Source organism: Aedes albopictus, chromosome 1 (assembly GCF_035046485.1).
Source record: "Aedes albopictus strain Foshan chromosome 1, AalbF5, whole genome shotgun sequence".
Classification (NCBI taxonomy): Eukaryota; Metazoa; Arthropoda; class Insecta; order Diptera; family Culicidae; genus Aedes; species Aedes albopictus.
This window is the reverse complement of record NC_085136.1, coordinates 74620981-74633820: the sequence shown is the minus strand read 5'-3', so window position 1 is coordinate 74633820 and position 12840 is coordinate 74620981. Positions and strand designations below refer to the sequence as shown.

Here is a 12840-nt window from a genome sequence, read left to right as displayed (position 1 = left end):
CGAACGTCTACTGTATATCGAATTTCGTATGAGTGCATGACCGTTGCTGTGGTGAGTCACTCGCAGATTCCGCGTACCCTCGCATACCGTACCACGAAGTATCTAAGGAGGAAATCAGAGCAAGCATAATAAGAGTTTATTCCAAGTTATTCTTTCAAAATGAATAATGCATTACTTAGTGTTTTCCAACATCACTCAGATACAGTTGATTGACGGCTTAGATCGCGCGTCATTTGAAGGATCATAAAGTTACGATTAACTTTAATCATCATGATTCATGCCATTCATGCTCTCCCAAACCGACTTCATAATTTGAAATAATATGAAAATCCCTTGTGTTTATTGTATAATAGGACGATTTCTCTCTATGAGCCTTTTTACGAGACGTTTCGGATCAGCTGATCGCTCATTTCAAGAATGAAAATTTGACAGTAGGTCGCTCCCAAGCTCGTGAGTTTTAATATCAATATCAACACTGTTGTCGTTTTGTAAAATAGACTATTGGTTTCATTTAATCACTGATCGAATATCCCGAAATAAGAGAAAAATGATGAAGAGAAATTCACGTTATCATCATGTTGTTTGCCGTATTACATCACCCTGTTCCTTTAACTCTTCGCCTATTTCATTCGCAGTTCCCCTAAATTTGATTAACGTTTATAAGAAGCGAACGCACTGAATAAGGGGAAACCCCATCGAGTGCGTTATCCAGCATAAAAGTTTTACCAGAAAGTGAGCATAGTTTTGACGGTCATGCTTACCATAGACAAAGAGAAGACTTCTCGATTCAAAATATTGGAAGTTACGAAAACAAACGTTGAGTGCATATTGTTTACTTTAATTGCCTTTTGCGCTGATAATGTTTGAACAGTGAATATTTGCTGTGTGTTGGGATCTGCCGTAGATCGGATTGCTGTAGACGGAGCGCGGATATATTGTGATCCCAACTTGGTTACTATAGATCTCTTGGAATTCATTTGATTTTTCTTCCTGCACATTTTGGGACTGCAAGTTGTGCGCCTCAATTTTCTCTAGATGTGCCTGATGAGCTTCGTCACATGCGCTGATTAAATTGAAAAATTTCGCGACAAAAATTTCCTAAACGATTGGGATTTGAATCCTAACCTTTGCATTGAGAGTCCCTGGTCGTATTGCATAGACCAACCAGACACTTGAGTTGGGTACGGAACAAAATGTTCTTCGTTACCAGGAAGTTGTTTTTCACCTTAGATACCAACAGCTCACGCAGCATGAGACCATGAAACCTGGGACGGGACAAGTCAGCTCACTGGTAGAAGTCCTATTATTCTTTTTGGCAGGATTGATACGGGGTTTGCTCCATTGCTGCCATTAATATACCCCATTCAACCAGTGATCGTATAAGATGTTGAATAAGATGCTAAAGTGGAGGCGATATGCGTACATTTTACATGCGCCTAAATGGGGGCATGTATGCATACGGCCTCCACTTTATCATCTTATGCAACATCTTTTACGATTACTGGTTGTCTGGGACATGTGCAAATCAATCAAAACTTGTTGACTATTTTTCTTTGTAAATTCTGCTTAAAGGAATAAGTTTGGAAACAAGTAGGTCTTCCTCATTTGCATTCCCCACGCAAACGTCCATCCAGTGCCGGCGTGCCTTTGGATCTTTCGGAAACCTGCAAAAATTATGCCCAGGATTATACTCCGCCCTCAGTTTATCGCTTTGCATTTTATTTCATGATAGTTTACCGTATCGCAGGTTCGGAATGAAAACAGCACAGAAAGTGAGATAACCCAGGTAACCAATAAGCACTTTATTCAGCATTATTTCTGCACTATTAAAGCTGATCATTTAATGCTACTCAGCCGTTTATGCGCCTTAAATGCAGGTTTTGGCCCAATAAACGGCTGCTTAAATGCTAGACCTTCAGGAACTTCATAAACTACTGTCAAAATAGTAACACCTTGAATGTAACGCATCATATAAAACACACACCAAAATAGGAATATCACCTCTCTCACTTCCCTCCACCTATCACTCTGTTTTGCCATCCTGTTCTTTGCTGCATATTTTTTGGTTGTTGTGTTTATCTAACCTTTTTGTCTGATTTCTACTCTGACTGCAATTTGAATTCAAGACCCGTCGATTGCGAAGGAGCTGTTTTTTGTTTGTTTTTATTTATGTGTATTTTAACTTAGAGCTAATTTTACACTTAAAGGAGCTGTTGCGCGTTACAGGATAAGCTAAACATGAAACTGTGAAGTGCGCTGATTTTTTGTTCTATTTAAGGTTTGTTGTGATTGAGTTACATTTTCTCCAAGATTGAATAATTTCGCTTTGGGAGAAGTTGAACTGGGACGACGGCAACAGATAGAGGAAACGTATAAAATCGTATTCTTGTTTAATTTGACATGAGCGTAGGTTGCTAAAGCAACTTATCAGACATCATACAATATCAGACGTCGATTACACGGTGTTCAATAAGTTCGGATACACAGTAAAATTGAATTTATTTTCCATCTGTAATTCAGTTTTGCAAAGTGAATGTATTAATTGAAAGCTCACATAATACTGATCAAATACAGTATATGTTTTGAAATAAACTGTCCTTTATCCTTTTGTAATAATTCTCAAGTTCCTTTTGGCCGGCACGCACGTCTGTCATTGGTATTTCGTCTAGCTTTTATTGAGTAATGGTGTTAAGTTGAATCAAATTAGGTTGTTGTCCTCAGCATTAGTGGTAGCAACTATGGCTATACGAAATAATCTATAAGATTCAGATTGGGTGAAATACGGACTCATTTTATTTTGATCTTTAAAATTGCTAAAATTGCCGCTGTACCTGGTTTAATGATTTTTGTTTTATCAAAAAGCAAGGCTGCCTTATATCTCAGTTTAATCCATAGTTATCTTTTCCAAAACTTGATTATATCCCTATTGTGGCAAATTTGAACCAAAATTGGCTTTATATAATGTTTTTATGCCTTTTTCATAGATTTAAGCACAGTTTTACTAAACTTGCAAATTTATCACCATATCATCACTGAAATAGCAGTGTAAAGGTTTTGTCTATTAATTTAGTTATTTTAATATAGTATAGTGAAATGTAAACTCAAAAGTCAACGTTTTAGACTTCTGTAGCTTGAGCAACTTTTCGAAAATTATTCCAGCGTGCCGGAGCTAACAAACTTTAGATACATCTAAGGCTTATAAAAAAAGTAGAAAAAAACTTTATTCAAAACCATATGCTATATTTGATCAGTGTTATATGACCTTTCAATAAATACATTTACTTTAAAAATCTGAATTACAGATATGAAATTAATTGAAGTTATATGGTGTATCCGAACTTATTAAACACCCTGTATAGTCTACAAAAACAGACATAAACATGAAAAAAAACGAATTAAGTTTTTCAGCAACATCAGCAGCAACACACCAGTTTCCTAGCAGTTTTGTGGCAATAAAATAGCATTCGGGATGCTGTTCGACCCAAAACATATTGTGCATTTGAAATGCTAGATAACAGCTAATGATTGTTGGATAGTATTTTGTATGCTAATTAAAGGCGTCTTAGCTGTCAAACTGCTATGCTAGGGCAGCAAGCACAAGAAATGCAAATATAAAACTGATGTACTCACAGTTCGAAAAAAAACCTGTAAAATTATGACGGATCGAATGTAACAAAAGGACCCCGTCATATGTTATGGAAATTTTTGTGCGATCTTAAAATTACATTGCAGATATCTGCTAGAAAATATAAATAAAAATTGAGATCCGAGCGAGAATTGAACTCAGATCCTTGGAGTGTGAGTAGTACGCCCGAGCTCTCTCGGCTAGCTCAGCTTGTTGAGAAGCAGACAGTCAAAGTTAAACTGCTTCTACCATAATGCACGCATTCCCGACATGCTCCGACTGCTGCAAAGAGTACTGAGAGAGACAACGGGGAAACCGTCATGTAGTGATCCTAGGTGTATTAAAGACGATTTACAAAAGTGTGAATTTATAATCTAGTTGAACATTATTAATTTAAAACCGGAGCCTCAAATGGTTATAAAATATGATGCCTATCTCTGGCAAAAAAAAAAAAATGATTGCAATATAATTTATTTAATAAATGATTTTTACTGGGTATGTCTGGCATCACGGTAGTAAAATAAAATGAGAAATGGAAAGCTAACGTTTGCATAGGGAGAAAAAGTTCATTGGAATAAAATCGAAGAAAAGTGACTGGAAGTCTTACTCTCAAATTTGGGTATGAACAAAGAAAGAAGATTCTTTGGCGGTAACTCGTTTAGGTAAGAGTGAAACAGAGTGATCTTGTCCGCTAAAGCAACGAAAGAAATTATAAGAGAGAGTGAGCATAACGCTACGCTAGGTCTCACGCAGTGGCGCGCGTGAGAGCGTCTTCATTCTTTAGACGTATTTTGCGACGAACGGACGTTCGTAGTGTTGCGTTCCAGCAGGTAAAAAAAAATCGGCCGACCGGACGTTGGGAGTTCCGCGGTCCATCGGAGAAAATTCTGTCGACCGGACGTTAGTAGTTTCGCGGTCCATCGGGGAAAATTCGGCTGACCGGAAAATGGAAGGACACGGTCACCACAATGGCGCAGTCGAAGGGTGAGTATATCAGATAAGCAGAAATATTGATAAGTGAAACACTCGGAGCTTGCGAGAGGTCAAGCGTTGGCACGGATGGTAGCCATTTTGTACTTTAGCAGTTTAGAAGCTTCGTGCCAGGTGAGAGGTCAAACATCCGCGTAAATCAAAATCCCTAAAGTTTTGTAGCTTGCGAAAGGTCAAGCGTTGGCATGTATGGTCGTTATTTTGTACTTAAGCAGTTTAGACGGTTTGTGGCTTGCGAGAGGTCAAGCATCTGCGTAAATCAACTGAAATTGAAACTGATTGTGGCTTGCGAGAGGTCAAGCATTTTGTAGTTGTGAAGGAAATGTTCGAAACAGACAAGAAAAATAGAGGAAAAGTTATCCGTGCAAAAAAATGGCATTGAAGTTTACTGTCTCAAGGTCTGTAAGGTCAAGTTTTAGCTTGCGAGAGGTCAAGCGTTGGCACGTGTGGTAGCCATTTTGTGTTTTAGAAATTTGGAAGCTGCGAGAGGTCAAGCATGGTAGCCATTTTGTAGTTTGGGACGAAAAGTTGCCCGTGCAAGAAAAATACAGAAGAAGTTTTCTGGCTTGTGTGAGGTCAAGCATGGCATCGATATTCTTTGGAAAAGAAATGAGCGAAATGTTCCAACAGAGTGCAAAAGTCATCGAAGTATTGTAGCTTGTGAAAAGATAAGCATTCGCGTTTCTTTATAACTACACACGTAGATAGCAACTCGGTTAAGGTTTGTGAGATGTCAGGCATGGTAGCCATTTTGTAATTTGGAAAGGAAATGATCGAAACAGACCAGGAAAATATGCGAAAGTGTACCTTTGTAGTTAAAATGACAGTAAAGTTCACGTCTGGTAGACATTTTGTAAATTGGAAAGGAAATGTTCGAAACATACAAGAAAGACTGAAAAACTGTTCATTATTGTTTAAGTGCTGTGACCTGTAAGAGCTCTAGGTGGAACGCAAATAAACTATGGTTTGAAGTTTTTTGTACATGTACTGTGAAAGATTAAGCATTAGCACAAGATCATTAGTTTTAAAACGTAAAAGGAGCTATACTGATTGTCATTCTAACAGCGAACATATTTTGTTTCGATTTGCAGGAAAAAATCGTCCAAAAAGTTGAAAACGAAGATCGGTATTCCGTTTGCTCCTACCACATCATCTCGAGAAATGTCGGAAGAAAACAAGGTCGAACCCCCTTCTGCAGAGCAAAGCGAAAAAGTCAAGGAATTGACGAAGGAACTTGAAGCGAGAAAAGCTCTCATTGAGCAACTTCAACAACAACTCAAAGCACAAGAAGAGAGAGAAGCGCTCCGAGCGATTCAGGAGGGATCGGGTGCGACGACAGTGGCAGCAGCAAGCGAAGATGGCAGCATTGGTTTTGTTCACGCTATTGGCCCATCGAGTACCCAGCGGGCGGCCCTACCACTGGCGAATGCGGAAGAATCCAGGTTCATGTCCTCGGTAAACCAACTATCAGTTTCCTCTATACACGTCCCTGAATGCAAGCCTATGGAAGGAGACGTGGAAATCTACAGGTATTCCTATGAAGCATGGAGAGAGCTATTGGAGGACACAATGCGACTCGCGGGCGTGGAAGATGAAGCCACCAAGTTCACCATCTTCAAGATAAAAGCGGGAGCACGCCTACTGCAGATCTACCGAAATACTAGATCCCAAACTGACTCACCAGATGCAACTACCGAACCGTTTTCCAATGCACTGCATCGGCTGAAAACGTATTTCGGCTCAGGGTCAGATGTGATGTTGCAAAGACGGAAGTTGTCCATAATGAAACAGAAACCCGGCGAGTCAAGTTTGTCTTTCATCACTCGTGTCGGCGATACGGCTCGGTTGTGTGAATTTGGAGAGGAAAAGGAATTCGAGGAAATTGTGGGCGCCATAGCGGAACACGCAATGTGTCGAGATGTTCGTGTTGCCGCTCTGAAAATGTTGAGCCGAAAGGGAACATTTGCTAATCTTGTCGATAAAGTGCGAGAACTGGAAGCAATACGCATCAACGAAGAATTTTTCAAGCAAAGCCACAGCAAACCGGATCCGGGCCTGGTTGCGCCAGTAACCGCGGGATATTCAGTTGGTGATAGAGTTCCAAATCCACGATTCAACCAGGGATTCAACCCTAGGCGAGGACGATTCCAGCATATTGCGTCACGCAGAAGAGATGAGCGATTCGATCCGATTCGAGGAATCCGCACTACCGGCGGTAATGGTGCCAATCGTCGGGCTCCGAACGATGATTCGGGAGCTAATCCAGAAAGATGTTGGAGATGCAACAGCGTCTATCATCTCGCGGCGACATGTAGCGCGGCCGATAAGATATGTTTGGGGTGCGGCCGTAGGGGCCGCAGTAAACTTCAATGCCATTTTTTTGCACGGATAACTTTTCCTCTATTTTTCTTGTCTGTTTCGAACATTTCCTTCACAACTACAAAATGCTTGACCTCTCGCAAGCCACAATCAGTTTCAATTTCAGTTGATTTACGCAGATGCTTGACCTCTCGCAAGCCACAAACCGTCTAAACTGCTTAAGTACAAAATAACGACCATACATGCCAACGCTTGACCTTTCGCAAGCTACAAAACTTTAGGGATTTTGATTTACGCGGATGTTTGACCTCTCACCTGGCACGAAGCTTCTAAACTGCTAAAGTACAAAATGGCTACCATCCGTGCCAACGCTTGACCTCTCGCAAGCTCCGAGTGTTTCACTTATCAATATTTCTGCTTATCTGATATACTCACCCTTCGACTGCGCCATTGTGGTGACCGTGTCCTTCCATTTTCCGGTCAGCCGAATTTTCCCCGATGGACCGCGAAACTACTAACGTCCGGTCGACAGAATTTTCTCCGATGGACCGCGGAACTCCCAACGTCCGGTCGGCCGATTTTTTTTTACCTGCTGGAACGCAACACTACGAACGTCCGTTCGTCGCAAAATACGTCTAAAGAATGAAGACGCTCTCACGCGCGCCACTGCGTGAGACCTAGCGTAGCGTTATGCTCACTCTCTCTTATAATTTCTTTCGTTGCTTTAGCGGACAAGATCACTCTGTTTCACTCTTACCTAAACGAGTTACCGCCAAAGAATCTTCTTTCTTTGTTCATACCCAAATTTGAGAGTAAGACTTCCAGTCACTTTTCTTCGATTTTATTCCAATGAACTTTTTCTCCCTATGCAAACGTTAGCTTTCCATTTCTCATTTTATTTTACTACCGTGATGCCAGACATACCCAGTAAAAATCATTTATTAAATAAATTATATTGCAATCATTTTTTTTTTTGCCAGAGATAGGCATCATATTTTATAACCATTTGAGGCTCCGGTTTTAAATTAATAATGTTCAACTAGATTATAAATTCACACTTTTGTAAATCGTCTTTAATACACCTAGGATCACTACACGCCACAGCTGCGAGCAGCCGTTCTTTAGCTGACGACGGAGAGTGGCTGGCATGGTTTATAGCAGATGCATGTAAATTTAAAGCGAATATGCTTTAAAATCTGTAAACAAGCCGTCTGACCAGCAGCGGACTGCTCGGCTGACGTTGAATGTTGGCGATTTACATTTTTCTGTCGCAAATTTCAGTTGATCTTCAATTTACGTGCTGTTTAACTTTCATATTTTTTTGCTGTGATACTTATTCAACTGCTTATTGGTTACTTGGGAAATGATAAATCTTGACAGTCAACAATATCGCTTTTGAAAAATCAGTCACAATCACAACTAGCAACACAGCTAACTTAACAACAAAGTGCCTTTTTGTAAATGAACGAAACGGAACGCAACGCTGCTTTGGTCGAATCGGCCAATCAGATGTGGTCTTTTCTGACAGGCAAATGGTTTCGTATTTGCACTAGCACCTGACGGGTCCCGTCGCCTAGCCCGTCGCATATTCTCACGAACGTCAGCAGAACTGATGAATGATTCTCCAATTTGGTTTCTGTGATACCTGAAGATTCTCGATTTTATTCTGGATTTTATTGACCACAGCCTCCTGTCACGCGGCCATGTTTTTGAGGTCAGCATCAAAATCCAGGATCGATTATTGACTGTGGCTGCATCATATCAATAAAATTTCTAAATTTTATGGAAACTTTATTCCCGTGACGAAGATGAGCTGATACTATCTCGACTTCATTTTTAAATAAATAATTGCGAAATTAAAAATCATGTTTTGCTTAAACTAACGATTTAAAAAGGTGAAAAAAAAATGATTGTGAAAAACAGTTTTGCCGCTTTTGATTTTTGCTCCTGGAATTATGTTTGTTTACAAACTTTGCGCTGTCATGGGGAACCAAGCCGCCGAGCCGCCGCTATTGTGTTCAACGAGGCGGCTGGAAGTGGGAACCAGAGATGTTGGCTCGTTATTTTCCTGTGGGGCAGTATTGCGGTGACAGGAGGCTGATTGACCAGCTACAATACGACACAAGCCAAACGTCAGATCGGCTTATCCCTACCAGAAAGTGAGCATGATTGTGGCAGCCATTTGCGGTCGTAAATTGCAACAGTTCTACGGCAGATTTCGTTCTCCAGTTTTGAAGAATGTTGACAGTCAAATTATCTTCTGACACGGTTCATCGATTCTGCTTGTCATAGAGCAACGCAAAATTGACAGCATAAATCTTGTTGATAACTTTCTTTGGACTCCAGCCATAGGTGATGTTGCCGTTATCATCACACACTGAGCTGAAACTCTTCGACGGTATTCGCACAAATCATCCATGTGTCCAGTTCCCCGGCTGAAGTTTGTGTTGAATGTGCATTTTTCAACAATGTTTTCAGTAGGGCATTTCGGTCTAGCTTCCCATATCCCCATTTGACAGACGATCATCGAAATCCAACTCGCGCGCGCGGGATCATCAACGGAGCCAGCTCGATGACGTTCCTCTCTGGAGCCACCATCCTAATCGCCTTCAGGTTCACTGTTTATCGCGATGTCCAGTAGGGCTAGTTCACTACTGGTCTTCTGAATACCCCTGATGCGGTGCGAACTAGTGCCTTACGTACTCATCCGTCTCTTCCTGGTATCGTCCGCTCTACGCATGCACGGACCCATTGATTACGATCCGTCCCACCAAGGATCAAAACTAGATCATCCTCTTTCAGCTCCCGCGTCTTCACGAACTATTTGGTCCGACGAGCGATGATCGATGGGTGCGTACTCCTTCACCCATCTGTGCCAGAACTCATAACATATTGATTGTGCCAGTTTCCAGCTACTCCGTAGGGCCCCTCGCTGAAGTGTTGGTTCAGATGGCAGAATCTTCAAACCGCTTGAGTTGCCCAACAGAAAGTGGTTGGGCATGAGCGATTCTCGATCCGTCGATTTTGAGAAGGATGTATGTGAGAGGTCTGGAATTGATGATGAACTCTTCTTCCACCAGTATCGTTTCCAGAGTAAATTATGCGAACCTTTTTTTTCTGGATGTTGGACAACTCCTAGAGGCAGAAACCACATTCGGTTTTGGTCCGCAGTTCTGAGCTCGGCATCAGTTGCCTGGCTATGCACACTTTCCGTTCATAATCGTAGATCTGCTCCCGTACGCGGTCTCCCAGTGTCGGTTCCTTTGCGAACTTTCGTTCCAAGCTTGTTAGATTCCGCAGCGCCATCGGATAGCTGTCGGGAAACTCGTCTCAAATCTGTCTCCGACCCGTCGTGTTGTCTCCTCGAGTATTCTTCTCGCTCGCTTGTCTTCTTCCGTATCTAGATGCTCATTACGATTGGCGATGCCGCCATTCTCCATGGTAAGGAAATCTCACAACTGCTCGCTCATCATATGCTCTTCGTTGGAAGCTGCAGCTGTATGGAAATTTATCATTGCGGTATCCCTTCCTCTTTTGCCGGTCCACCCTAGACGGCACTTGGTCGCGATGAGATCGTTCAGTCCACCGTCGCTAAGTTTTAGTGGAGCACCGAGGCGAAGGTTATCCAGACCTATCAGAAGCTTCGGCTGGACTGGATGTGGAAAACGCTGTGTCAATTCTCCGTAGTTGAGCCGTTGGCTGGGAAGAAACAAACAGCTGACTGTCCTGGCACAACGAAGTTCAAAGTTGCTGGAATCTCCTGTTTCTGATATTTCCAAATCACTTCCTGGGACTTGGATTCCGGTTACCGTTTACACCTAACGGCTTTGCGACGTTGTCTTCGTGCAATGTGATTTATAACCCTTCGTCGATAAAAGCGAACACGGAAACGATTCTTACTTCGTTACAGGATGACGGGTAGTATGCGAAATAGTGAAAGACGAATGGCTGGAGGAGAAGTTGACGTGATGCGTTGACGATGGAGAGTGAAGCAGTGAGTGGTGCTTTAGACGACATCCATCCACCGCACATCCATGCCACGATTTGCAGGGCCATTTTCTATGGCTGTTTAGGCAAGTCCTGAAGAGGCTCTTCCACCGTTCGACGATGTTTAACTCCTTGAATTGATTGCAGTCAGCAGCTCTGTGGCCTTCGCGAGTACAGACGCCACATGTTTTCGCTGGTTTTCAAGATTGTCCAGCGGGATTCGATGGTTTACTGCTCGTACCTTCTCCTTGCGAATGCACGTGCACGCCAGCAATTTTCTTCCCTTTCTGTTTCTCATTTCTATACGGTTTATCGTGCATTGGAAGCTCGAAACTCACTGCGCTTGCTGCATTCACCTGTTTCTCCATAAAGAGCCCAAAGGTTTCTACGTTTGCCAATGTTTGTTGGTCCTTGAAGGCTTCCCACTCCATTTTCATGGAACCAGTAAGCTTGTCTACCAATCGTTGAGTTGGAGAGATGCTGCTGCAGTTGAGCCGTCCGAAGATGGTGATATGATATGATATGATATGAAGCCACCAACAGTTGAGCCGTCCGAAGATGGTCGACGAAATTCCCGACTGCCAGTCTAAATTCGATTATCGTTTCCAATCTGTCCTGCCTGGGACCTGGTGTACGCCGAACCTTTTCAAGAAGCAATTTGAGTAGTAGTTCCGGTCGACCGAAGCGTATTCGAAGTGTCTCAATGGCGTGAGGTACATTCTCTGGTAGAAGAAGTTTGCTACAAACCGATTCTCTGGCTGTCCAGTGAGGCATTGCTGCAGACGAATTAGGTTTTCCGCATTCGTGTAGCCGCAGGCAGCTGTAGACTGTTCATAGCTACTGATGAACATTGGCCACTTGTCGAGCTGCAATCTGCTGCGACTGGAGTACGACGGGTTGTTCCAGCCTTGCTGCTGGCTGCTCTGGATTTTGTGGAGGCACGATCTCCTGCTGATAGCGGTGGGGCTGCCAGTCAACTTGCGCATGCGAGGAGGATACACTGGACCACGGGATGTCCGCTAGATGTTGGATTGGCTGCTCGAATGCCATCGGAGCCTGTATTGCATCAAACTGATGTCCATCGTTCCGCTGCTGAAGCAACATGCCGTAGGCGAATGGATTATGCGGATGAACTGATTGCTGCTGCCACCGTGGCTGACATATCTGCTGCTCCGCCGGCCTAGGTTTATGCTGCTGAACCGATGCACAGTGATGCGGCTCCATACAAAAGGTGGCAAAAAGTCCTAACATGCATGATATTCGTTCCAAGCTTATAAAAACTTTATTATTTATTAGAATAAGTTAACTAGAAGTCATGTTGACTTTCTATGGGCCACATTGGCCACTTTCAGGACCGTTCCGGAATCCTGGTTCCCCTGGGGAAGTGGAAAGTTTAATTTTTTTTTTAAACCTATCTTGCGACACATCGTTTGTCATAATTTTGCAAAATAGGACCGCTAAAAGTCAATTCAGAACTTTTGGACCAGGTTGGCCACTTTCAGGACCGTTCCGGAATCCTGGTTCCCCTGGGGAAGTGGACAATTTGGGAATGTTTTTTACCCTCCAACGTCCAAAAGGGAACCAATGGAGATAACAGATTTTTTTTGAGTGAGAAGCGAATAGTACAATAGAAATGTACATTTCGCCGAACCGGTTCATTTTACCGATTCATTTTTGAACCGGTAAAAAATATTTTATAATTCCGATTAGAAATCGTTAATTTTTTTATAATTATTCTCATGGGAAATTAAACATGAATAAAATGTATTATTTTGCGAACCGGTTTTCTCAACCGGTTCACTTTTGAACCGGTAAAATCAAGGATTTCGTCCAACTGGTATTATGCTGATGTTCTATACATTCTGATGATAAACAAGTGGAGAATTCATTATTTGTTGAGCCGTTTTGTCTAACCGATC

General features: G+C 42.3%; 1 protein-coding gene across 1 annotated transcript; it reads left to right on the top strand.

Annotated features, from left to right (window-relative positions):
* The first annotated feature begins 4124 nt into the window (after positions 1-4124).
* On the top strand, positions 4125-10225 carry LOC134288637 (uncharacterized). Its single transcript, XM_062854036.1, has 3 exons — positions 4125-4609; positions 5707-6962; positions 10161-10225. The coding sequence occupies exons 1-3, from the start codon at positions 4572-4574 to the stop codon at positions 10223-10225; spliced, it is 1359 nt and encodes a 452-aa protein (XP_062710020.1). The 5' UTR covers positions 4125-4571.
* The last annotated feature ends 2615 nt before the right edge of the window (positions 10226-12840 follow it).